Source organism: Furipterus horrens, unplaced genomic scaffold (assembly GCF_987537825.1).
Source record: "Furipterus horrens unplaced genomic scaffold, mFurHor1.1.pri manual_scaffold_8, whole genome shotgun sequence".
Taxonomy (NCBI): Eukaryota; Metazoa; Chordata; class Mammalia; order Chiroptera; family Furipteridae; genus Furipterus; species Furipterus horrens.
The window spans coordinates 20,086,462-20,114,369 of NW_028327178.1; the positions used below are offsets into that span (position 1 = coordinate 20,086,462).

A 27,908-nucleotide genomic window follows, 5' to 3' on the forward strand; every position below is an offset into this window, starting at 1 on the left:
GATTGAGGGGGGGGGAGTGGAGGGATTGAGCTCCCCCCAAAAGAAGAAGAAAATAAAAGAAAAAAGCTCATGGGCATGGGTAACAGTGTGGTGATTACTGGGCAGGGGTGGGGGCGGGAGGGGGAGGGAGGAGGAGGGAGGGGGAGGGGGGTGCAGGAGGGTATGGGGGAATAAATGGTGATGGGTGGAGACTTGACTTGGGGTGGTGAACACACAATATGGTGTACAGATGATGTGTTGAGGAATTGTGTACCTGAAACCCATATAATTTTGTTAACCAGTGTCACCCCAATGCATTCAATAAAAAGGAAAAAACCCTAAAAACTCTGTAAGCATCATTTTATGTTATTAAAACATAAAATGGGAAAGGGAGGGAGAAAGAGAGGAAGAGAAACATTGGTGTGGGAGAGAAACATCAATTGGTTGCCTCTTGCACCTGCCCCCAACTGGGGACCTGACCCACAACCCAGGCATGTGCCCTGACCAGGAATTGAACTGGTGACTTTTCGGTCTGTGAACAATGCCCTACCTACTGAGCCACATCAGTCAGATAAGTAAGCATCATTTTTAAATGACTACATTACATCTTGTCAAAAGTATGTCTGTTTTGTTCAACAAATGGGTCTATTTTGTTGATATTTTAGTGGTGTCCACTTTTAAGCTATTATAGTGACAGAGCCTGTCCCCAAAACAATGACAACATTAATGATCACAAGAGAATCAACAATTTTTTAATAAGTGCCAACTGTGTGTAGATGTTTTCTATGGCTGTGTAATGTAATTCTGACAACATCCCTGAGAGTCAGCAACATTTCCATCTTATGGAAGAAGAAGCAGAGGCTCAGAGAAGATATAGAATTTGCCCCAGGGCACACAGAGGGGAACAAGCAGGGGAGAGACATAGACAGACCCCAGTTGTCTGGCCCCTAACACCCATGCTCTTGCCACACACTACAAGATGTCCAAGAAAAGGGGAGAGAACTTGAGGCTGAATGCTGAGGCCAGGCTTCTGAAGGGTTTGGGAGCCAGGGGTGGGGTTGTTTTCATTTCAGTTCCGGTTGTGGTTTTGTCCTCAGCACTTGGTCACCAGTCATTGGGATGGAGGCCAACAGGTGGCTTAGGGGTGTTTGCTCAAGGCTGTGTCTCTGTAAGGACAGATCTTGTCATAATTCTTTTTTATTTTCTAGCTTTGAGATATAATTAACATATATCATTCTGTAAGTTCAAGGTATACAATGTAGTGATTTGATATATGTATACATTGCAAAAGGATTACTATAATAAGGTTAGTTAACACATCCATCGCCTCTCATGGTTACAATTTGTGTGTGCGTGTAGTGAAAAGTTTAAAAATCTATTCTCCTAGCAACTTTCAAACATATACTCCAGTCCTGTTAGCTATAGTCAACATGCTGTTCATTGCATTCCCCAGACTTATTTATCTTATAACTGAAATTTGCACCCTCTGACCAGCTTCACCTATTTCCCCCACCAGTGTGTTCTCTGTCTCTATGAGTTTGTTTTTAGATTCCACATGTAAGTGAGATCATACAGTATTTGTCTTTAACATATTTCACTGGTATAATGCCTTCAAGGTCCATCATGTTGTAAATAGTAGGATTTACTTATTTTCATGGCTAAATGATATTCATCCATCCATCTGTCTATCACATTTTCTTTATCCATTCATCCATCCATGGACACTGAGATGGTTTCCATGTCTTGGCTATTGTGAAAAATGCTTCAGTGAATATGGGGATAGATATCTCTTCAAGATAGCAATTACATTTCCTGTGGATGTATACCCGGAAGTGAAATTGCTAAATAATATGGTAGTTCTATTTTTAGTGTTCTTAAGAGTCTCCATACTGTTTTTCATAGTGGCTACACCAATTTACATTCGCACTAACAGTGTACAAGGATTCCCTTTTTTCTACATCTTCACCAGCTTTAGACATCACTTGTCTTTTTGATACTAGCCTTTTAATAAGTATGAGGTGATATTCAACTGTGGTTTTGATTTTCCAGATCTTGTCATAATTCTTTTTATTTTTTAATCCTCTCCAAAAGACATGCTTATTGATTTTAGAAATAGAGGAAGGAGGGAGAAAGAGAGGGAGGGAGTGAGAAAGAGAGGAAGAGTAACATAGATGTGAGAGAGAAACATCAATTGTTTGCCTTTTGGACATGCACTGATGAGGGACTGAACCTATATAACCCAGGCATGTGCCCTGACTTGGAATTGAACCCACGACCCTTCGGTTTGAAGGATGATGCCCATCACACTGAGCCACACTGGCCAGGGCCAGATCTTGTCATAATGCTTATGCAAGCAGAGACTTTCCAAAACTGCTGCTTCAGTCCCAATTCTAAGGTCCAGGCTGCAGGATCCTGGGGATGCCTTGGGAAAAATAGTTTTAATTTAATAATTTTGGACTTCTAACCTTCTGCTAACATAAATTTAATAACTGCAAAAATATGGTTATATATATGCTCTTTTGTGTGCAGTTTCCTTCCTTTTTTGGGGGGGTGGGTTGTTCTTCTTTCCCCTTTCCTTCCTCTTCCTTCCACATCAGTGTCCTGCTTCCATGTCAGGTAAACGATGTTTAGCCACTAGTAGGCTACTGTTGACCAAAAGCCTTACTGATGACATGAACAGTCCACTAACACATGTTTTGTGTGTTATATGTACTATATACTGTATTCTTACCATAAATTAAGCTAGAAAAAAACTGTTAAGAAAATCATAAGGAAGAGAAGATACATTTACAGTATTGTCTGTATTTATTGATATTGTACACTTACATCATCTGTTTACAGGATGAATTGTCTGTCAGGACCTACATCAATATTGTCTTATAGGATACAAAACACTGTAGATGTTATGCACATTACTAACACTTGATATCAAAAATGAAAAGATAATGTGAAAAAGAAATCCATATTTATAGGTATAATATTCATGCATTGATAATGAAGAAGCAGCAATATGATTGCTTTATGATAGTGAGGAAATCTAAAAAAATTAATATATTGAAAAAATCTGCATATAAAAGGATCTGAGCAGTTCAATGCGTGTTGTTCAAGAGTTAGCTGTACTTTAGTTTTGATGTTTGTATAAATGGAATCACACAGTATATATGCTTTGTCACTTTTCTGCTTAATATTTTGTTTTTAAGATTTATCCACATGGATGTACTAGCTGTAGTTCATTTATTTTTATTTATTTTGTTTATTTTTTAAAAGATTTTATTTATTTATTTTTAGAGAGAGGGGAAGGGAGGGAGAAAGAGAGGGAGCGAGACATCAATGTGTGGTTGCCTCTTGTGTGCCCCCATTTTGGAACCTGGCCTGCAACCCAGGCAAGTGCCCTGACTGGGAATCAAACTGGCGACCCTTTGTTTTGCAGGTCAGCACTCAATCCACTGAGCCACACCAGCCAGGGAAGTTCATTCATTTTTAATGCTGTAATGAGTTCTATTGTTGATAACATTTGGGTTGGTCTAGTATTTTGCTCCTATATATACTCTGAGAATTTGTTTTAAATTGTATTTCAAAAACTTTTTTTTTTTAATTAGCTATAATTATATCAAGGTAAGACATGGATAAATTTCATCAAGTTTTAAACAGGCACACAGTTTAATGAGCAAATAGATGAAGGTGGGTCCGTGACCAAGGCCAAGGCCGGGTCAGTTGTAGGATCCCCACCTGGGCTGTGAACCTTGGTTGGGGCATGATGCAATAGGCAGGGACAAACTGTTGGTTACTGAGCAATGGCAGTAAAGATAAGAGTCCAGAGGGGTGGCAGTGGGACTGGCTGTCAATAGTGCTGTCCCAGCTAGATAGTCCCCTGAGTCTGGATAAATAACTTACTGCCCAGTCTCCCTTGGTTCTTTTTCTTTTTCCAGTTTTATTGAGAAATAAATGACATACCTTACTGTATGTGTTTAAGGTATATAGCCTAATGGTTTGATTTACATGTATTGTGAAATGATTTCCACAATAGGTTAGTTAACATCCATCAACTCATTTAGATACAATAAAAAGAAAAGAAAAAAATGATTCTCCTTACAAGGAGAACTCTTAGGAACTATTCTCTTAACAACTTGCCTATGTATCATACAACAGTGTTAACTCTAGTTATCATGTTGTACATTACATTCCTCATACTTATTTATCTTATAAATGTCAGTTTGTAGCTTTGACTACCTTCTCCCTCACCCACTACCTGCAGTAGCTATTCTAAGAGATAAGGTCTTAACTTTTTCTGAGTTTCCTCTCCTCTCCTCTCCTTTCCTTTCCTTCCTCTTTCCTCCCTCCCTCCTTCCCTCCCTCTTTCTCTCTTTCTTTCTTTCAGGTTCCACATGTAAATTAGATTATACAGTATTTGTCTTTCTCTGACTTATTTCATTTATTGTAATACCTCAAGGTTTATACATGTTGTCACAAATGGTAGGATTGCCGCATTATTATGGCTGAATAACATTCCATTATATATAGATACCACAATTTATTTATCCATACATTTATCAGTGGACATTTAGATGTTTTCCTCTCTTGGCTATTGTAAATAATGCTGCAATAAACATGGGGGTACCTATATCTTTTCGAGTTAGTGTTTTTGTTTCCTTTGGCTATATGCCCAGAAGTGGAATTGCTGGATCATATGGTAGTTCTATTTTTAATTTTTTGAGGATCCTCCATACTATTTTCCATAGTTTGCCTCCCCTTTTTAACTTAAAATTGTCAGAGAGGCCACACAATACCTTATTAGGTACTATGGTGTTAGCAGAACATGATTTCTTATGGAGACCCTCCTTCACCCCCATCAGCCAGCTCGCTGCATCTGTGCTTATGATGCGTTCTGGCTGTGTTCACTTGTGTGTCCTCATAGCATGAGTGTGCTACTGTCTTTCCATTGATGTCACTGCCATGCCAGGCCTGCGCAGGTGGATGGATTCCCACAAATGTGTGTACTTTTATACTCTCTGGTGTTACTTCCCATTCTTTTTGCTTAGGAGTGTTATGGCCACAGTCTTTGGGGTAGAACAGATCTGGACTTAAATACTCTTTTTGACACTGAATTACATGATTCTGAACAAGCTGTAAACTTTTGGGTCTGTTAATGCTCATCTGAGGAATGGGGGTAAATTAATCTGAAAGAGTCAGAGCTGGGCTTCTCTGAAGGAGGTGATAAGCCTGAGCTATCTCAGGAATCCCAGGGAGCAACCCCACCCCCATCATAAATACCACACAAAGTTCCATCCTCTCCTGTGCCCTAGAGCCTGAAATGAATTTTGTGGAGGACAATTTTTTCATTGTTTTCTTCTGGAACCAGAGATGAGACCGTAGTCCCTTGGAGCTATGCTAGACTGAGAGTCTGTGACTGATAGCAGATCTTAAGAGAATGTATTTTGTTAAGGAGTAAGGAGAGAGAGAAAGAAGAGAAGAGAGGAGAGGAGAGGAGAGGAGAGGAGAAGAGAAAAGAAGAGAAGAGATATCTTGAGGGTAGTGAGGCCTGAAAAAGAGATGGGGGTATGAAAATTAAAAAAAGGCAGGCCCTGGTTTTGGATGCTCTTATGGTTGTTTAATCCTTTGCTGTTTCCTGGACACATTTACTGAGCTGGTGCCTCACAGCAGAAGCTCACTCAGGCCTACATTTGTTGCCCTGATCAGTTTGACTGACCACTCTTTTATACAGTAAGATGATGAATAGTTTTGAGGCGGGGAAGACAATTAGATTTCAAGGAGATGTTTCCCATCAGGATAGGCATAAAAGATGTGCAATGAGTCTGAGCCACAGAGCATCTGTCATTTGCTCAAAGGTGTCCTTCAGAAGAGGGTGTGATTCTCTTGGGGCCTAGGGCTCCAACCTGAGAATGTGTTGGTCTCCAGAGAACTTACACGGGTGATAGCTGGGAGGCCGGGCTGAGCTGCTGGAAGTGACAAAGGGGCTCCTCACTCAAGTCCCGCCTCCTCCCCGAAGCTTCTTGCTCTGGTTACTCCTGCTCAATAGGTTTCTGCTTTCTTTGCTCTCTTGTACCAATCATTGCTGCTGCCATGCAATTTACCAGGTAATCTTCTATTCCCCTCATTTGACCTCTGTGGGAAGACAGTCCTGAAGATGGTCCCTGGGATGTAGGCTTTTCATGCATCATGGCAAACGCATTACATCTCTGAGAGCAAGGTGCTTCCATTCTACAGGGAGACCTGAGTTTCCTCCATTGTCAAGTGAAACACGGTATTAGATCAGAAAATTATTTGATCAGAAAATTTCAACCATGCATCACAAAAGATGTGAAGAGGCCAGTTGGGCAGGTTTCTAGTTACCAATTCTTCTTAAAATGAAGCAGCTCTTATGCTTTATACATTGAATTCTGTACAGTGTTTTGTCAAACACAATTAGATTGTCTTAAAGGCTTGTCTAATACTTGAGGAGATTTTATTTGTATTAATTGTGTCCGATTTATCTGTGAATGCCTGCTACCTTGGTGATTGCCAACTAGCTCAGTGCTGGGCTCACAGAAGTTTGAATTCACATCTGCTATTTGATCATGTTTTCATTTTAAAGCCAGAGATGATTTTGCTCTTAGCCTGGGTCCTGGCATTTGAAATCTCCCTACTGTAGTTAGAAGTGTTTCATTTGCAAATTACAGAAAACCTCATCACAATGGCTTGAACAAATAGTGGTTTCTTTTTCTCACCTGAACAGAAGCCATGTCAGGGTTGGTGTCTTAGAGATTTTCCAGGCCTTTCCCTCCTGCAGGTCTCCTCACACCAAGGCTGCTCCAACTCTGGCCACACATCTGCATTCAAGTCTGGAATGAGATCCAGCTCCATTTGTTTCTTTTATCGGAGGAAAGAGATTTTCCAGAACCCTCCCACTAAACTTCTGACTACATCTCACTCGCCAGAACTATATCACAAGACCACCCTAAGATGAAGGGAGTCTGGGAGAGTGAAGAGCCAAGGGAAAGGAGGTGGTGGACGGGTGCCCTGTTGGCCAAGCAGCAGGATTTGCCCCATCCTGCTCAGCAAAGGCTCCGGCACCTTCAGCCCTGGAAGACAGGCAGCCAGAGGGCCACATGCGGGGTCCTCAACCTGGACTGACTGGCGCTGCTGCCCCAAGGTGCAGCCCGAGACCCTGAGCTCCCCCACTGCCCCAGCACAGCCCGAGGTGGCTCTCCTAGAGCAGGGACAATGGTTCCGGCTCCTGGAGTAGGGGCTAATCCATCTGTGGTTTAGGTTTCCCTTTTCTCTTGGCAGACTTTGCAGCTGGAATTGAAGGCTTCCCAACAAGGAAGCAATCAAGTTAAACAATGCTGCCTGTTTTTGAAATCCCATGGGGTTTAACAAGGATTAAGAGTACCAATTTGGACATTAACACAATAAATTCTTTGATCTTGTATGCTGGCAGGAGTAAAGGAAGGGGACCAATAAACAGAATCTTTTTTTTTCTTCTGTTCTTACCTCTCTACTGACCCCTGCAAAAGACTCCTCAAACAATCTGCACATCACTTTCTGATTAATTTCTGCTCTCATGTCCCTCCATGCTCACAATTTCTGATCTTCATCTCTCTCCAGAGCCAATATCAGACCAACCTTCCTTCTGAAAACAGCTCAGAAAAAGAAAAGAAAAGAAAACAAAACAAAACAAAAAAATTTCCCCCCTAAAACATCATAGCGAGGAATTAGCAAGCCAAAATCTAGAAGGCAGAAATCCGGAGGTGAGTTTGGTATGTAGGGCTACTTTTGCCCATGGGACATTGGCTGATCTAAAGAGAAGGCTGAGGAACCAGCTATGCTTTGAAAATTGTAAGTGGCTAAGAACCCAAAAGTAGAGATCTACAGCTTACCTTCTTTTGCAGGGTAGAGGCCCTGACAAATTCCTCGGCACTCAGAGTTGGGGCCCTACTGTGCTGCACCGTAGGACTAAAGTAAACCAGAAGTAAACTGCTCTCCCATGGAGTGCAGTCTAGCTGAGCCATATGGGTGGCCAAAGACTCCGAGGCCTTGATTTTGGATTAAACTAATCTGGGAATGCTCTTATCCCTAGGTGCCTGGTGGAGCAAGTGAAATCCTCTCTGGAAGAAGTTACTCTCCTAGGTCTCAGGTTATTTCTAGAGATTATTTTTCAAACAAAACATTCAACACACACTAAGAAATAACCAAGCAAATAAGGAATGCCATCAAACCCACCTTCAGGGGCACATGTAGTGGGCTCACCAGTTATACCTTTGACTTCCACAGCTCCCTTTCAGAAGGTCTCTGCTATGGCTATCAGAGCTATTCACTGTCCCTGACTGTGCTGGGTATTCCTGTTCCTGTTCATTTATTAATTTAGTAGCCTCTCCTGGGATGCCCTGACCAGTCTTCACACAATTTCTGCCTCTGTCACAATGATCTCTCTCCTAGCTACTCTGCCACCCATGACTCCTCTGCCCCCAAGCTCCTAGAGCCTTCATGGACCAACTCACTCAAGACCAAGTCTATTATATACTGTTTGTATTGTGGCTTATTTGGAGGATAAATTTTATTTTTCCTATAATATATCTTCCTGGAGGACAAGGATCAGTCTTCAATAACTTTTGTATCTCCCATTGTCTATCACAATGCTTTATACAGAGAAGAAACTTAATGTGATTTTTAAAGAAATAGGTTACCATGGAAAGCCATCTAATATCTGTGAGTGGTGTTGTCATCAGGTAAAATGATTGAAACAATGTCTCCTCTGACTTATTTCATTAGATTGCTGAGAGGCTGAAATGGGCTAATAGATATGAAAGAACTTGGATTATTTAATATGCTATAAAGAATTAGTAACAGTAATAAGCATGATGATCAAGCAATCGTTGGGTATTTACAACATGAGGAACATCAAACTATCAATTATTAGAGGTGAACAAGAATCAAAAGCCATTATCTGAGCCCTCAGGTGGTTGACACCACCAGGATTCAAGTCATCCATTCATTCACCCATGCAATGATGTTTACTTTGTGGTCTGCACTGTGTCAGAAATAAAACGGTTTCTGCCCACACTTAGCTCTCAGTCTGACGGGGGACCAGGTAGAGGTGGCAAGTGATACGACAGAGATATTTATAAAGTGTTAAAAGAGCACAGAGGGGCGATACCTGCCCTGAGAAGGGAGGCATTAGGCTGCCTTCCTAGAAGAGGTGACCAACCACCAAAAGAAGTCTTAAAAGACAAGTAGGAGATAGGCAGAAAATGGTTATTTCAGGAAGATAAAATAGCATCTGTCAGGGCACGGATTTTCCAAGAGCAAGTCTTGTGCAGAGGCGGAGGCCTGTTGACCTAAGAGACGGGACCACTACGTGGATACCAGATTAACGATGGCCTTGGGTGGCCTTATGAGCTGTGCCAAGAAGCCTGAGTGCTTTTCTTTCCAGGGGACTCCATGGATCATCTCGCCTAGCATTTTGCACCCTCGGGCATGAAGCAGAACCTCTTGGAGGGTTTGTGAAAAGACAGGTTGCTGGGCTCATCACTGAGCTTCTGGTTCAGTAGGTCTGGGGTTGGCCTGATAATCTGCGTTTCTGACAAGTTTCCAAGTGATGCTGATGTCGCTGACCTGGAAGTGGCTTTGAGAACCACTACTCTAGTCCCACCCTTTTTTCCTCCACATGAACAAGCTGAGACTTAGAGGGGAAGTGCATTAAGGAGATCACACAGCTAAGGAGGGCAAAGTAGCCAAGTGACCAGACTTGTCACCCTCCTCCCCCCTCTCACAGCAGAGTTCCCCCATTCCTGGACCTTAAATAACCTTACCTCCCTCCCTCCTCCTTAATAATCCTACCCTCTCATGCCCCGCTTTCAACCACCTGTAAGGGAAAGGAATTGGCTGTCTCAATTTACATTAAAATTCACTTTTAAAGAAAGTGCCTAAAGAAGGCAACGTTTTACCCTAAGGGAGTGCATCTTTATTAGTGGATCTGCAGGCAGGCACCCTGGCAGGTGGCTCCTGACATGCCAGTGGGCACTGCATCATCTCTGTCTAGAAAGTGATCTTGCTCCATGTGTGGGGGCACAAAGATGGGGCAGATGTGGTTCCTGTGCCCAGCAGTGTCTTGAGACAGGCGCTCCACCACACATGGATAATACAGCACGCACGGTAGCTGTGACACGTGCAGGCTTAGGACAGGAGCCTGGCACAGGGGATGTATGCAATCCTGGAGGAGCTCGTGGAAGGTGAGCACGTTTTTGATAAATGAGTGGGAGGAGGAGGACCTTCCAGGCTTCTGGGGAAGCCAAGGAGATGAGGGGGAAACAGAAGGGATGTAGAGGGGATATCAAGTAATGTTCTTGTGGGGCATTGGGGTTAACTAAGCCTGGATCGTCAGAGCGACAGGCTAAAAGTTCTGGAATTCCATCCCAAGCCCTTTATCCTGGTTGCCGGTTGTTTTTCCTCATTTTCTTTAGAAATATTCTAAACAGGAGCTGGTTGGAATTTAAAGGGGCGGCCACAAGCAAGAAATTTCATGGAAGTCTTGTTTTATCTCAGAAGTTCATGTAAGTCCTGCATGCTATTCAACAATGTTTCCATGCTTATTTTTATATAAAAATCATCTTTTAACTTAATTTTTTCTGAGTAAAAGGGAAGGACCTGGTGTGTGTTATCCTTCAGTTTCCCTTTCTCCAGGCATAGGGCCTCAGCCTGCTGACCCTGGAGTGGGACTGGGAGACACCACGGAATGACGGAAGGCAAGGCTCACAGCAACCCAAAGTGGGGGTGTGGAGACCAGGTAGCCATCGCTGGAGGACCTGGAACCTGAGATGAGGGCTCATGGAAGTGTTGAGAACAGACACCTCAACATCTGCAGACCCAGGTTCAAACCCAGATGCTGTCACTTACTGCCTGTGTGGCGAAGGTGTAATCTTTCTTAACCTCAGGGCTCTTATTCCTGGGGACAATGAAACTCTAACAGTGCCTACCTCAAAGGGTAGGTGGGATTTGATTAAAGGGGACAAAGTGGCTACAGTTTCTGTATCTCATAGAGATTTCGGGAGCCTGAGTTTTCCTTCCCAGTCCTCTTTCCTTCGTTCTCCCCACTCCTCCCTGTCCCCAGCCTCCAGCGCAGTGGCAGTGGGAGTTCCAGGGAGGAAGGAATGGCTGTGTCTCCTCTTCCAAACTCTTCCCCTGATTTCCCGTGTACGTTTAATAATCATTTAGCCAAGGCTCCAGTCCCCTCATCTGCAGAATGGGAGAGCAACCTCATGAGGTTATGAGAAGGTTCCGATGAAATCACATATGAATACTCAATAAAAAGTAAGTCATTTCAGTGACCCCTAAGTGTCTCCCATCTTTAAAATAATCTTATTCGCATTTCCATCCAGCTCTGGTTGCTGCCCGCCCCCCCCCCCCCCCGCAACTCTTTAGAAATTAACAAAGGTTTTCCAACTCACTCTCTCAGTGCCTACCTCCCATTCTCTCCTAAGTCCACAGCTCTCCAGCTGTTGTTCCCAGCATGCCAGGCTCTGCCTCCCAGCATTGGCAGGATCCCATGGACAGCCTTCCAGAAGCAGTAACCACTATCAGCCCTTCCTTCTTCTCCAAATATATTTTTATCTTCGGTTCTGTGGCACCCGCTGTCCTGGGTTTCCTTGCACCTCTCTGGGTACTCCATCTCAGCCTTTCTCATGCCCCTTTTCTTCTGTTGCAACTTAAAGGCTGATTTTCTCTGGGGTCTTTATTTATTTTTTTAAATATTTTATTTATTTATTTTTAGAGGGGAAGGGAGGGAGAAAGAGGGGAAGAGAAACATCAGTGTGTAGTTGCCTCTCGCACACCCCTAACTGGGAACCTGGTGTGCAACCTAGGCAATGTGTCCTGACTGGGAATCAAACCAGCGACCCTTTGGTTTGCAGCCTGGCATTCAATCCACTGAGCCATGCCAGCCATGCTCTCCAGGGTCTTGTATTCATCTTCTTATGTTCTATGCTCTCCAGGATCATTTTTATTGGCTTGCGGTCATACTAAATTAATTCAATTGTATATTTTTCTTTTAAAATACAAACTATTGAAAATAAAACTATTAAAAATAAAGCCTGAAAATTTATCAGGCTCGCAGGGATATGCAATCAGAATGAGAAAGTATTATAAAGAGCCATAGTTTTAAAAAGTTCAACTAAAATGTCCAGTGTTGGTTGATTAGTTGGGACTCTCGGGTTTTTCCACCCGAGACAGTATACTTTGTATACTAGAAAAGGTGAGGAAGCTCACAGAATCGAAAGGTGAGGAAGACACACTGGAATCAGGGAATTTATGGGACCTTCAGGGACTGAAAGCGGAGGCTTGGATCCTCTAAAGCATGCACCCTCTACCAGCTGCCCTGCTCTTTCCTACCCTAGATGGCTTCTCCCCATACAGTAGGGAACAGGGCCACTGACAGTCTTACACTCACACTTTTTTGTGTCACCAAGACAGGGGGCACTACTTTCCCGTCAGGTCCAGCTAGAAGAATTGAGATTGGCAGCTGCTGTCATGTGACCTTCCCAAATCAATCACTGTGGTCAAGTGCGGTGGTTGTTCTAACCTGGCCTCATGGGCCTTTCTCTGAGGTCATGGTTTCAAGGTCTGTGGGTGGGAGGTGGGCATAGACAGACTGGACAGAGTGAACAGTCACTTTGCTGCTCAGCTCTCACACACCCTTCTTCTCATATACAAAACCTCAAAAATGTCCCTGTTTAAGAAAAAACCACATACCTCCTTCCCCCTGGCAGACAAGCAGAAGTCGGTTGAATACCCCACCCCTTTAGATCTGAATGTGCTCCTGTTGACTTTGCAAGGGAGAGGTGTGCCCCCAGCACACCACTCTATGACCGTTATGGCGGAGGGACTGGATAGCAATAAAAAGCGCTGTTTTAAAAAGGGGAAAGGGAACAGGAGATGACAGCCACTGGTCCAAAGGACAGCATATCCTGCTGGGCAGGAACGGTGACTAAGCGGGCAGACATGCTGTCGACTCACTGTCTTGGCCACGGGTCAGTCCACAGTTGGCCGTTGTGGCTTCCCTGTGTTCTGCTTGCTGGAGCCCCCATCTAGGTTTCACCTTTGCCACACCTGAGGGATGCTGGGCAGGCTTTTGCTGCTGGGGCTGAGCCTTGAGGCCTACTCCCTCCTGGCATGGGCTCTAGGGCCTGGGTTTGCTTGGGGTTGATAATCAGAAGCTCCTGCTTGTCAGACCTCGAGTGTCTTGGGAAACAAAACAGAACACAACAAAACAAAACAAAAACTCTTTCACTCGTTACATTTCGCGGAGTGTTATTGACCAGCAAGTGATAATGTTTAAATCTGGACCCCAGCCTTGCACCTCTGTCTCTTAGCCCATGTCCCCAGACTTCAGCTTGAGGGTTTTGTTTGGCCTTTGCCTTAGATCCAGGGACCAGAGCTGATTTGCTTCCTGCCAGGCTCTTCCTTAGCATTTACGGGGCTGAGACAAGAGCACGAAAGTGTCTCTGGTCTATCCCCTCTGACTCTTTTCTTCCTACTTGGCTCTGTCCTGCACAGTGGGGCCCCATACACCCACATGGACAACTCAGTGGGCACATCCAAGCTCTGTTCACTCCCCCTCCCCCATCAGCCATATCTTAGCAGTACTAAGGGCCAAGGGATGTGTAGCCTGAATCACAGCATTTACTTGGAACACTGACTCAGGGAACGGGCCCTCATGAACCCAGGAAATAGACCATGGGCTGTTTGGCCAGGATATTCTTTGATCTTGGGTTCTTGAAGCATGGTCTAGAAGAAGGTTAGACTAGGTGGACATGTCCTCTTGTCTCCATGGCTCCTTGTCCTGGGGAAAGGGCATGGGCCACAGGAAGGTCAGATTAGGATCTTTTAAAGCATGGGGGCTTAGGACAGGGCCCTTCTTGTCCAGGTTAGAAGCCAGTACTGCCCCTGTCCCTGGGCTGCTCCCCAGTGACACAGAATCATGGCCAGGAATTGCTAACTTTCTTTTTGGCAATGAGTGAATTTATCATAGAATGTGCTTGGGAAAGGCCTGGAGATCAGACCCCCTCATTTTTCTTCATCCTCTCAGGTAGCTACTTCCTAGTCAAGACATTCATTTTCATGCAGGAACAGAACTCAGCTGAGGGTATGTAGTGGGTCACATTGTGGGAGTGACGAGAAACTGGAAACTGCTGCCGAAAGTGGCAAATCCCTCTCCCCTTATCCTGCTCCCCGTTCCCCTGGGCACGTACTGTTAGCAGAAACCAGCAGGAAAAGGAGGAAATGTGGGCTGCAGAGTCCCAGCCCCAGCGTCACAATGCAGAGTAGAGAAGGGGGAATTTGGAGCTGCGAGACAATAGCTTAATAAACCACATGGGCAGAGCGCACAATTATTCAACCCCCAGGGGTCTGTTGCATTTGCTAAAGGCAGAAAGACAATCTCAACATATTTATACATCCTGCTTTAATGTAAGCCAGAAAAAATAGCCAGAGAATTCCAATATCCTGACATTTTCCTGCCAAGCCTTTTCTAAAGCTTTAGAACACATGGTTTTGTTCACAATATATATCAGTTAATAGTTTAACCCCATGAGGCAAGGACTATCAGATTCCCAGCCCAGATGGTGGCCGGGGGGTGGGGTGGGGAGTGCGGGGTGAAGGAGGTCTCACTTAGCTCCCTACCCCATCTTGACTCAGCCTATTTGATGTTCTAAGTATGTCACTTGCAATTACTCTGTATCAGTTTTGGTTGTTTGTTGCAATATAAACAGATTCTGATTCACTGAAGTACCAATTGAGTTTATTGGAAAGATAAGGGGATTGCTCATTACATGAAAGTAATGGTAACCTGGCCTTGGTGGGTGGCGTGGGGAAGAAGCCAGGATGGCTTTGAGCCTTCCTGGCCTTTCTCCAGATCACTATTGTTAGAACCAGCTCTGGTTTCCTTCTATCTTGGGATGTCTGCTCAGATTTCAAATTCCTGGAGGGCAGAATCTGATTGGCTTAGTTTGAGTCAGGTAGGTATCCCTTGGGCCAATCCCTGTGACCAGGGATTGGAGTACATTGATTGGCAGGCCTGAGCCACTGGACTCCACTGTGCCTGGGAGTTGGTATTGAGACTGACAGCCCCAAGAGAACCCCGTGATTGGGGAAGGGGCAGATCCCTCAAGGAAAGAGATACTGTTACCAGAAGAAGGTTAGAAGTAGTTTGGGAAGATAAAACAACAAGTGGTCATGAGGACAGGCAACCTAGGATTTCAAGAATATGGGAAGAGAAGGTAACCACACTCTAAATGGCATGAAGGAGGGAAGCTGCTCCTTAACCCACATGGACGCACAGACTGTCCTGCTGGCACAAGCACATACCTGATTGGACTCCTCGGTCCTCGCCTCCTGGCTTCTCTCTTCACTCTGATGCGCTCAGCAGGGAATGTGTTTTGATCATGCATTGTTCTTGGTTTTCTCTTGTAAGTCCTTCCTCCTTCTCTTTCCTGTTCTTTGCATGACTGCTCCTTTAGTTCCGGATGACCACCTTCCTTAGATTTGCCCATCAACACTAATCTTTCTAGAATCTTTTTCCTATAGGATTTGCTCTTGCCGGCTATGAGGTGAAAAAATACCAGATAAACTAGTTACACTAGGATTTTAATACCTGAGCTCTTATGGTGAGTTGCTGTTATCACAGCATAAGGCTCTTTTACTGAGAATTCAAGGGAGAAACTTTAGACTCCACGCTGCTGCTGGTGAAGGCACCTTCTGGCCTTGGTACCTCTCTGATTATGCAGGTATTGGCCTGATCTGGGCTAGGTGTGACTGTGTTAATCCTGATAGCAGGTGCATGCCTGCCCCTCCTGCACCTACTGCTGAGTCCTGGCTCCTGAGAAGCCACCTTGCAACCTGGAAAGAAAGAATGCTTTGCGTTAAATTACTACCAGCTTTAGGCATGCAAAGTCTATCTGCACTGAACTGTTTGACCAAATGTACATGACGGTGATATTCAAAAACTTGAACAATTGGTCTGGCAAGCGTACTGAGCAATCAGATCCATGATGCTGAAGAAGAGTCTTCTCAGGCTACTGGGGTTCTGTGCCTCAGAGCCTGTGATGGGCAGGGAGGCGCAGGGTTGTAGGTGACAGGATACTGTCCATGAGGAACATGAACTTCAGAGGTGAGACAAATAAGACAGGTGTAGAGATTAAAGGAGGTCCCCAGAAGCACATAGAAAGGCCTCCCTGTTGGATTGGCTACTACTATGGCTGGTCTATGTGTGTTCTTGTTTCCCCAAGATGTTCTTGCTCTTGGGTCACAAACTCGTGTCCTAGCTGCCATTGTTTTCTGTGTTTCAGAGACTTAACTTTAGCCAGGTTTCCTGGCTCTGTGCCAAATTTCCTCTGTGCTTCATTTTATTCCATTCAAGCCCTTGCATGCTATTGTGATATAATTCAAAATTTTATGGGCTGGGATCCAATGAACCCAACCCAAGGAGGAAACTGGCTTTCTTGTTGTTTATTTGGAACCACGAAACAGAATATGTTGGACATTCATTTTCAGTGCTTCGTTGAGCTGGAACTGAATTAAAATTCAACTCTTTTCAATGGGGCCTTCCAATGTGGAATGATTTAGAGGCTTCATATGTTACATCAAGAGGACTAATTAGAACATAAAGTGACCCTAAACTTCCCTTGCTTTGATCATTATCACCAGCTGTCTCACCCTTTGCTTACAAAACCTTGTATGAAGCTGGCTTATTCTAAAGTACTCTGGGAATATTCCAGTAAGTACTCCACAAAGTATCTCACTGTAAAATATCTTGGTCTAGGCCTCTGTCCCAACCTTCTGTGTGAATCCCACAATAGACAGACTTATCTGTCACTGCATGACTATCCAGTGTGACCAAGGCACATAGGTGCTGTACAGTATATGGAGGTACCATATATTGTTGTGGCAGGCATGATGGCTGCCTGTCCAATAGCCATTCATCCTGCTTTGGTTGTAATATGGCAGAGCTCACTTGCTACAGTAGAGGCTGAGAATACTAAATGCATGTTTTCTCAGACTCCTCTGCAGCCAGGAATGGCCATAGGACCCCCAGTTCTGCCAAAAAAGACATAAATAAACATATTTTGGAAGAGCTTCTGGGTAGGATTTTCCTCCCTGATAGAGAGATGATAGAATGACTCTCTTGCAATTCTTGTTGCCTCCTCCTTCCTGATGTGATATCTGTAATGAAGGCAGCTGTTTAGAGACCACGAGGAAACGAGCCTGAGGATGACAGTGGAGTCTTCTGAGGATGCTGAGAATAATGAGGAAGATGGAAAGAGACTGCATCCTTGATGACATTGTTGAGGAGCTGCACCAAACCAGGATAAGAACTTCCTACTTTTAGGACTGAAACTACTATTGGACAGAGCACTTTTAGACAGGTATTCTGTTACTTACTGCCCAAAACATTCTATTTAGCATGGCTGTCTGGTATTTAATGATATGTTCCCGTCTTCTGTTTCTTAGAAGAAGTCACTGGAATACTCGTCCTTCAACCTTGTTGCTTGGCTAGCTCTTACTAAGCCTCATCATCACACTACTCCATTTGCTCACTTACTTGGTAGTTCACCTTGTTAAGTTTTGGTGAGGGAAGAGTCCGTGACTGTTTGATTCACTACCATAGTCCCAGTTCCCATTATGTAATAAATAGTCATTCAGTAAGTATTTGCCAATGAGTGAATGAATGGGGGCTATGAAGGAGGTAGAATGCTTAGACTGTGGCTATTGCCTGGAGATGAGAGTGAAGTCAAGGGTGTCACACTGTTTCTGGATTGTATGGTTGGCAGAATAGTTGAAGAAGTTGAGTTTTGTCCTGGGGGTGTTGAAATTGAGGAAGCGCTTTTGGAATAGTGCCTGCAGACAGCTTCCATCCAGGATCTAGACTGAAAATCAAGATAGATGGAACTGGCCAGGAAGAATATGTAGCATAAATCACTCTTCAGTGCTCCCATCTGACTGTGGTAACTACCATCTATCTTGTTGCCCAAGCCAGAAATCAGGAAGTCATCCTTGGTAACTTCTTCTCCCTCACCTCCCATATCAATCCATCACTGAGTACTAAGGTTCCACTTCGTACTCTCATACCCATAAACCTCCCTCCGTCCCCATTGCCACCGCTGGAGTCCAAGCCAACCACCTCTCTCCCATGCTATTGCAATGCCTTTGAATTGGTTTCCTGAGTCCACTCCAATGCCCTCTCACTCACCGTATTCCAGCCACATCAGTCTTCTCTTGCTCTTTGAAAGTCAATCTCCTTGTCTCAAGGCCTTTATCCACGAGGTTTCCTCCGCCAAGAACACTGCTCCATCCATCCTTCACCTGTCCCTCTCTGATCTCTTCTTTAGGTCTCAGTCTAAACATGACATTCTCAGGGATGCTTGACTACCTTTGACTACTCCTTATCTCACTCACTTTTGTAGTCTCAGAAGTTTAACTTTGTTGGATAACTATGCAGCGATTGGGCTTTTGGTGGCATATAGGAGCAAACAAAACTTTAAAAGGCTTATGAATCAAAGTTCAATTATTAATTAAAATGAGAAATGGAACTATTGAGGACCAGACACTTGTATGGATAAGTATATTTTTTCCTCTAGAAGGCAAATCTACACAGAAAGTCAAATAGCTGTGAGTACAGGAGCAGATGAGGGGCAATGACTGCATGATTTAAATGTTTAAACTTGCTAAACCACAATCCCCACCACAGAGATCTATCTCCCCTGACACCCGTTCCTGGGCCACCACCCCAGTGCTGAAGACCCCTGCCAATGCTCGCTTCCAGTTCCTAAGCTTCAGTGGTTAATATGCTACCCTATCAGTCTTAAGTTTGCTTTAGATACATTAACATCTACTTGGTTAATACTTAACAGGGTTAAGGTCAGACCTGGGAGTAGTCTTTTTTTTTTTTTTTTTGATGATTTTGCATATGTCTGGCTCTGATCTATTGTATGTATTTTATAGTTAATAATAGAACTGTGAAAGTAGACTCTTATAGGACTTATATTCACTTCTTTAAAAGTCTATTATTTATTTTTTAAGATTCCTTCAAGATCTACATTGCTGGTTGTTTTAGCAAATAGAACTCTAGCATGGAAGCTACAACCCTTTCAATGGTCTGTGGGTTGTCAATGCACGTTCAAGGAAATTTAACTAAAGATTAAAGCCTTTTGGAAGGTAGTTGTTAGATAAGGGGGAAGGCTGAAAACATTCATATGCATCAAACCTTGTTGTGTACTCAACAACTACAAAATATTCTAGCAAGATTGTCAGTAAGAAGCCCCTTGGAAAATCCTCCTCTTCTGTGGAACTTATCCTTCTGTTTCAACATATTCCATGCTAATCAGGTGTCATGGGAAACAAGCAAATCTGCACCCAGAACTCCCACAAGGGAGACGTACAATGTCTGGGGTCTTTGGCAGAAGAGTCTCAAAACCTTTTCTCTATTTTCTACCTCAGACCAAAGGGGACATTTAATGACCAGATCATTCTCGTGAATTTAATATCTTGAAACAATATACAGGGGAAGTTTTGTTTGACCGAGGGCACTGCAATGGGCCAACGCATTGTGGCCTCTGTTTGTTTTCGGTTTGGGCTGTTCTTAAAACTTGGAATACATTTCCATTCTTACCATGCTTTCGTTGAAGTATGCTAACTGTGGATCAAAGGAGGTGGAAGAGAAGTGCTCGGGTGGCAGAGACAAGCACAGGCCACATGGCTTGTGCTAGAGAGCTGGCTTGAGGCGTTCAGGGGCCCAGCATCAGCCTTGGCAGGCCCAGGGCCTCTCTGCGAATGCACGGAAGCTGCTCTCAGCATATTCATCTCTAGTGGTAGCAGGCACGCCCTCAACATCTGTAACTAACTGTCCCTGGTAATCCTTTCTCAACCCTGAGTGAGCAGAGCAATGATAGTTGAGAGGATACCCTAGGGGATGAGCCCATAAATATGAAAGAAACTGAACAGGTTTTGTTCAGATATAACTCTGATGCTTCTACAAAGTATAATAAAGAAACAGGATTCTAGTAGTGTGAGATACAAGCAATACATACTTCCACATGTGATTGTTAGTATACACAATGTCTATAAAGGGCATGTATGACTTTTAAACAAAATTTACACAACAGTGATTTGTGGGTATAATTTATTTGTATTCTTACATAGAAATTGTTATATAAACAACAGGAAAAAATACAAGTGCTTTCTAAGAAAATTCATAAAAAACAATTTTAGGCTCATGCTTAGTAACAAAAATAGCTTGAGAAAATCAATACCATTTAAATTAGACAATGTACGAGGTTTTTAGAAGTCTGTGTGAGCACACGGGGAGAAGGTTCGTAATTAGCACACTGGATAAAGCTCCATTCTGAAGAGGGGCTTGGAGACATTTTAGACGTCTCTGGTTCACTCACCCACTGCCAGGCTCTTGACTCCTGGTTACCCTTGGTTATGCTTGCTTTGTAGTCGCTGCCCACCCCATCCCTCACAAGTTTTATTTTTCAAATTCCCTAACCAGAGAGATTTCAGTTCAAACACTGAAATTTTAGTTTTTCCACAGGAATCTATGTGATTCCATGACAGTTGCACAGTTGTGGTTTCAAAAGGCTTTGGTCACAGGGTTTTTAAACTGGAACAATGTTTGTTTTCCTGAGAAAATAAAGCAGTGACCTTCTCCCTAAACTATCTGTAGGTTTACTTCCTTTTTTATGTTCACTGACTCAGCAAACTGTATATTTTGCACCGAGCACAGCAAACCCAAAGAGGAAAAAACCTTTAAGATTGCAGCTTTGCATCTTGCATGCCCTGAAATACTGAATTGATACACACTGAAGGGGGCATTCCCACAAGAAAATGATAAACTCTACCTAAAGAAATCCTTTGCAATCTAAGAAAAGTAACAATACAGAATGATTTTGACTGACAAAAGCCCTTTCTCCCTACTGCAGCTCTGTCAGCTTGGAAAACGCCAACCTTGCCTCCCGTAAGTGTCATGTACACGCAGTGGCAGTGCAGTGGCCACACCGCGGCCATCCTGCTGAGGGGCTGGGAGCGGGCTCAGCCACCAGCCACACGCCTGCCACGTTGACCACAGCTGCAGTGTGTGGCTTACGCTGTTTTTCATGAGCCAAACTGCTTATCGCAGGATTCTGGGTTGACTTAGATTTTGTAATCATGAATTCCATCCCCTTAAGACTTCATTGGTTTACAGAGTTTAATTTTTAATACTGTTAACATCATCTAGCCAACTAAACATCAAAAATATCAATAAATATCAATAATTAGCTCCAATCTCACTTCCTCTTTCTCTTGGAGCATTTTGTCTTTATAAATATATTACAGTCTTAGTGCCAGAGCCCCGTGTTTATTTTTTATTTTATTTTTAAAAATATTTTATTGATTGTGCTATTAGAGTTGTCCCAACTTTTCCCCCTTTGCCCCCTCCACCCAGCACCCCCCATTCTCTCAGGCAATTCCCATACCATTGTTCATGTCCTTGGGTCATGCCTTTAAGTTCTTCGGCTACTCTATTTCCTATCCTGTACTTTACACCCCCATGGCTATTCTGTAACTACCTATTTGTACTTCTTAATCCCCTCATCTCTTTATCCATTTCCCCCTACCAGTCTGGATGGATGTGGTTTCTTTAATTCTGTAGCCGTCAGACTTACATTCACTTTGATTTCTGATGGTTCTGAGTGATGGCTATTCTATATTTTAGTTATAATTTTGGTATGGTTGTGTGAAGAGGCAAGCCATGTCTGCCTATGCCGCCATCTTGACCGGAAATCCCCCATAAGGGTTTAAAATTCCACAGAAAGAGCACATGGATGTGTCTCTCACATGTTTAGGGATGTTCCTGAAGTCTAAAAGATAACCACAAAATGAACATAAGGACAGATCACCGATGGGTTAGTAGGTAAGCGATTACTAGTGAAAAACAATGGTTTGCTGAGGCCCTGGAAGCCAACTGGGCAGTTAGTCAGAAATGACTTGTGACCACGGCTGGGGATGAAGGTTGCTCTCACAGAGGACTTTCGACCATCCTTTTCTTGGCTTGTAGGTAGAAGATGCGGTTTTCCTCAGGATAAGTGACTTTACTGAGGGGCATCTTGTAGATGTTGGGGTTGTTCGTGTTCAGCAAGAGGAACAGTACTGTGGCCAAGCAGAAGGGCCAGGTACAACATGGCAATCCAAACTAAGGAAAAAGAGACAAGCCACATCCTCCTTTGAGACCCTGTCAGAAAGCTAATGCTCACAAAGCATCACCTGTCACTCTGTTGTCATTCTGCCATTGCTCTGGACTCTGCCTTTGCCCACAGAGACTGAGTCTGAGATCTCAGGGCATTTAGCAGAAGAAATGTCATCATCCATTTTTTAAGGTGGTTGGTTATAGGCCTGGTTTGTATATCTTTTCCTTCCTCACACACATTCAGGTTTCTTACACCAGATGTGGAAAGATGATACTTGGTGTACAGAGATGACATTTAGCAAGCCACCCATGGCTCCTGACCACTTGTCATACCCACAAGGCCTTTTCTGATGAGTTCAGCCCACACTGACTGCTCTCCCCTTTCACCCAGACTAGGCCTTAGACTCTGCTTGCTTTACTTCTTTTCACTCTGTCTTCCCAATAGATGCTAAGCAACTTGAGGGTAAGTCTTGAAAACCGATCAATCATGCTGAAGATAAAGCAAGATTACAGCAAACTCACCACAGCCATCAGGTGTGACATGCTGCATCCGAGGTAGGCAGTAAACAGGGCTACAAAAAGAGAAGACAGAACAAGGCTCGGTGGGCTTCCCTTCGTCATGAAAAGACTGCCTTCTGGTATAAATATCCTGGAATGTAAATATCCATGTTTTTCCAGCTAGCCCGGCACCCTGGTTACAAGTATGAGTCCAGAGTCAGCAGCTCTGGGTTCAAATCCAGACTCCACCACTTAGGAGCTTGGTGGCCACTCTAAGCTTCCATTTCCTCACCTGTACAAGGGAGGTTATAAGAATATTTCTCTCACAGGGATGTTGTCAGCATGAAGGGAGTAATGCTGGGGCTTTGCACACAGTAAGTACTCAGTAAAAGGTTGCTTTTCTGTGGTTACTATTTTGTTGCTGCTTTGTTGATTGATACTCAAGGAAAAGTCCTTCCTTAGCAAATAAACTTTCCTGTTATTTTTTAAAATTTTATTTATTTATTTTTTGTGGGGAGGGGAGGGAGGAAGAGAGCGAGAAACATCAATGTGTGAGCGATACATTGATCAGCTGTCTCTCACATGCCCCCAGCTGGGGACCTGGCCTGCAACCCAGGCATGTGCTGGACTGGGAATCAAACTGGCAACCTTTTGTTTCACAGGCTGGCACTCAGTCCACTGGGCCACACCAGCCAGGGCAGCAAATAAACTTCCCTGTTATATTATCCAAGTGTAGATGAATTAAAATGAAACTTATAAATGTTTCTTGAGATAGTACGATTTCTATACTGTACCTGACTATATCTAGGATTCTTAAATTAATGAATTTATTTAAAAAAATCATGGTGTTAAGAAACACAAAAAGTAGTAACTCAGAGATCGGCAGAAAACTGAACACAAACTTGGGATTCCTCCCCAGAATAACATTTTTCCAAGTACCATTAAGGTTGGCATACAGGTCAATGAATAAACATGCTATTTTAAAATTTATTTTGGGTGAGTAGGAATCTGAAGAGTATGTAATTTGAGTGTATGTGTGACTTTCAATGTAAAACAAAAACAAAGATCTCAAACTAGCAAATCATATATTTCTCAGTTTTGGTTGAAGAGGGGGCTCAAGGAGGCTCAGGGAAGCAGCCTGAAGAACGACCTCAACAGATCTCCCCCCAGCCTCTTGGGCCACCAGCACAGTTAGACAAGCTCACCACCTCGTCTTTCCATCCGATGAGAAATCTCATCAGCTATCTTGGGGGCGGGACAGGAAATGGCAGGAGGAACACCATGAGCCTCATTTCCATCCTTTTATCAAGAGTTTGTCTTTTTATACTGACATTTTTGTTCAGCAGTATACCTAACTATTTCACATCTGAATTGTCTCAGGCTGGTGGGAAAGACTTGTCTTTGGGAACAGTCTGGACTTCAAATCCCAACTCTGCCATTTTGTTTGTTGAACAGGAAATCACTGAACTTCTCAGAATCTAGTTACATTGTCTGTAAAAAGGCAATTTGGAGATGTGCTTTACAAGGAGGTAGTGAATCTCAGATGAAATCATGTATTTCCACAACAACAGCTGTCTACTCAACCCTGTCGCCATGGGATTGAGATGCTACTCTGAGCAGAAGGGTGTAACAGCTTGGTTTCCATAATTTCCTTCCTTTTATTTTCCTTTTCACTCACTCAACAAATATTTCCTGGCCCTCTGTTAAGCACCTGGGACACTCTGCCCTTGTTCTCTTGAGTGCCAGCTCTTCTATGACACTTTTCCTGAGCACATGAGACCTTATTGCATTTCTAAGGCACAGTCTTGGTGTTCAAGTCTCATACTGCTATACGGTTGCAAAGGGATCCCCAATTCCAAGTTGCCTTTCTCTCCACAGTGAGTGTCAGACTAGCCAACAGCAGCTGCCCATTCAGTAAGACTTGCTGAGTTGGACTGGGAAAGCCTTCGTTGGAAGTGAAAGTCTGCATGTGATGGCTTGTAGGTGACACCCCTGACAGCATTCTGGATAGTCGAGGGAGAGAAAAGGCCCTTGAGTGCGGAAGGGAAGACTGGATTTCTGCTCTTCACACTGTCCCTCCCAACAGAGTCCTACTATGATACCTTGGCCATGCAAAAGAGATACAAAATGTTTTTACAGTTTGAATTGATAAAATAACAAAATTGAAGAATTCTCTGGCCCTAGAGTATCTGGTTTAGAGGTAGGTTAGGCAGCATTGCCAGGCCTGTCAGAGTTTGCCAAGTCTTCTTTCCTGACAAAGCCATATGAAAGAGCGCCTCTGTGATAAATGCCTGCTGTTTATTTACCTTGGCTGACAAGGCCGGTTTTTGTTTGACAGTATCAGGGTGATGTGGGGCAAGCTGGAACTTGCTGTGGTGTTTGACATGTGATATTTGCTTTCCAAGAGGGGTTGGAGGTCTGTCTCTAAACTTGATGTCTAAAATGAAATACACTGAGAGTACCCAGTGTGGATGAAACAGACACTCACACACTGCTGGTGGCAAGGAAATTGATACGGCCTTGTGGTGTGAATTTGGCATATCTTACAATCAAAAGTGGCAGAGCTGGAATTTTGGCTCCTGCATTTGGGCTCTTAACTGATTGAATATGCTGCCTTAACCATCACGCTAAACTAGTAAAGACGATTTGCTTTACTCCAAGGAAGGTAGATGTGGTAGGCAGAATAAAGGTCCCCAAAGATGTCTATGTCCTAATCCCTAGAACTTGTGAATATGTTACCTTACATGGCAGAAGGGACTTAGCAGCAGTGACTAAATCAGAAATCTTGAGATGAGGAGGTCATCCTTGGTCATTCAAGTGGACCTAATGTAATCACAGGGTTCTTATAAGAGGGAGGCAAAAAAGTTCTATCCGGGGAGTAGGATGAAGAATTATCAGTCTGCTTTATATTCTTCTGTATTGAGTGAATTTTTGTTTTGTTTTGTTCAATAAGCCAGTGCTACTTCTATAATAAAGAAAGTAATGAAGATATTCCTGCTGTGGGGAAATAAATCTGCAAACAGCTTTGGCTTCATCCCTGTCCATGGTCTGTCAAGACTTCGTCAACAGCTCCTGTGACTGAAATAGTTTCTGCTTAATCCTTAAGGACACATTCAGGCTGTGCCTGTAGCCCAGACCACGGTCTCCATCAATGAGAATTTCTCCTCTCAGTTTTTAGGACTTATGGAAGAGCCAGGTTTTCTAGGAGGTGCTTCTTGATGATTCTGAACTACAGTGTTCCCCCAAGTATCTGGTACTGTAGATGTCTCCTTGTTCTGCTATAAACATTAGATGGTCTCCCGTGGGCTCCTCACTCACCTGGCTTCTGCCCTTAACTATCTCTCTGTGCACAGGAACCACCAGGAATCTAAATTCCTAGCTCTCATTAGTCTGGGTTGTATCATGAATGTTTAATATGTACTTGCTGCTGCTGCCAACCCAGAAAAATAAAGGTATGCACTCCAAACAAAGGTCTGAAACCTCAAACTAGTCTCAGAATAAAGATCCTAATGTAGCTGAGCTCAACTGGCCATATAATCTCTTGTAGCCTTCTCTTTTGCCCTAAGCTTATGAACAAATATGGTAGAATGAGCAAAGAGTTTGGACAAGGTTATTAGGGAAAATAGCTGTGTAACTGCAAAGAAACTGGCAAAAAGACATAAGTGGCCGCCTACACGAGGAAATAAAAATTGAACGAGGCCTTAGAAATCCTTGGTCCCATCCCACCAATTGCCCAATGTGGTCTGCCATTTTAAGAATGACTTAGACACCTTGGATTGACCAGTCTGGTGATAAACTGACTAGACAAATACTGGTTCACTTATCGCGGCCTCATTGTATCGTGGGATTTAAAAAAAATATTATATTTAATTATTTATCACGAATTTTTCGCTATATCGCGGGATTTTGCAGTACTGTCTATGTATGTTGTTAAAGTTATGTAGGTTTAAGAGTGTAGAATAAATGTAGGGTTCCTACTTCACGGGGGCGTCTAGAACGTAATACCCGCGATAAGTGAGGGAATACTGTATTTCCATTAGATTTGAAGTAATTTCTGTACAGTCCACTATCTCTTCACCCCTTTGTCCTCCAGGGAGTGTCCTTCCCTTCAGTCTAGCATATTATCTTAGATGCTTTTGCTTTTAAGAGTAGTGAATTAGGACCGTCATGGCTGTGGGAAGTGAAGCATCCCTTACACCAGCGTGAGAAGTCCTTAGCTTTTCAAACCCTAATCACTTGAAGCCTGTGTTTACCTCAGGCCTGCGCGCTCCTACAGGGAAGCGGAGCAGTGTAGTGGGCCTAACTCTTCAGGTTGTTAGCAAATGTGCGTTCTGGGTTTGCATTTACCTGACATTAACCTAACTGGATGTCCTTTGGCCTTAGTACCCCAACAGTAAAATGAGAAGGATGGAGTGGAGCTCTCCAGAACCCCTTCTAGCTCTGGCTAGAATACAGGGGTCGTACAGGGTTAATGCAGCAGTTCACAAAATGTGGTCCCCAGGGCAACAGTCCCACCTCACACTTGGTTTCAAAAGCAAACTCCTTCCTCCACTTCTAACAGTGAATTAGGGTGTGAGCGTAGGCCCAGCAGTCTGCATTTGAACAAACCTTCCAGGTAATTCTGATGCACCTTCAAGCCTGAGAAGAGCTGGATTAATGTGATTCTCAAAGGGTCCTGGCACAAAATTCTACCCGATTCTCCAGGGGAAATGGCTCTGTATTTAGCTTATTTCCTTTTAGTTTCTTGAGTCAAATGATTAGTACGAAGAACACAGGATTAGTTGAGTTTCTATCTCCCAACATACACATATTGGCAGTACAACTCAGCAGGCTCTCCTGGCTCAATAACCACCGAGCAAGGCAGAGCCGGCTTGAATACTCCCAGAGAGGGGATGCCACTTGCCCTGGGCACACGCTTAGATAGCACGGGTCCCAAACCAGAACCCCAGCCCTTATTTCTCATGCAGTCCTTTTTTACTGTTTGTCCTGGATTTTGATCCCACAGTCTCGAGCAAGCCTCCCCCCAGGTGCATGGGATACTCACCACAAGCAAGAGCCAGGAGGTGGGTTTGCCAGGTGAGAGCCATGAACATTCCTCCAATTGCAATGCAGGCCAGAGAGCTGTTGTAACCCCAGAGTCCAAAGTAGATGTTCTTAAATGGATCTGAAAGGCTGAGTGCTGTTAGATAAGACAGGAGGAGTCAGAGCTGCAGCGCAA

General features: G+C 43.7%; 1 protein-coding gene and 2 long non-coding RNA genes across 5 annotated transcripts in view; 1 reads left to right on the top strand and 2 right to left on the bottom strand.

Moving 5' to 3' along the window:
* LOC150002611 (uncharacterized) overlaps positions 1-27,908 on the top strand; it is a 65,955-nt gene that overhangs the window by 23,623 nt on the left and 14,424 nt on the right. The gene's annotated exons all lie outside the window — the stretch shown is intronic.
* LOC150002612 (uncharacterized) lies at positions 747-15,386 on the bottom strand. The gene is made up of 3 exons (XR_016512625.1): positions 15,337-15,386; positions 6,705-6,818; positions 747-1,145 (listed from the first exon to the last, which is right to left on the bottom strand). It is a non-coding gene; the product is annotated as an uncharacterized LOC150002612 (long non-coding RNA).
* SLC14A1 (solute carrier family 14 member 1 (Kidd blood group)) overlaps positions 20,130-27,908 on the bottom strand; it is a 45,544-nt gene continuing 37,765 nt past the window's right edge. The window contains exons 9-11 of one of the 2 annotated variants that reach the window (XM_090285572.1): positions 27,735-27,869; positions 22,715-22,764; positions 20,130-22,198 (exon numbers count right to left, since the gene is read on the bottom strand). In XM_090285572.1, coding sequence (XP_090141698.1) covers positions 22,025-22,198; positions 22,715-22,764; positions 27,735-27,869 — 359 coding nt within the window. In that variant the 3' untranslated portion in view covers positions 20,130-22,024. Of the gene's footprint in view, positions 22,199-22,684; positions 22,765-27,734; positions 27,870-27,908 lie in introns of those variants that run through there. The other variant, XM_090285571.1, reaches the window with a different exon arrangement.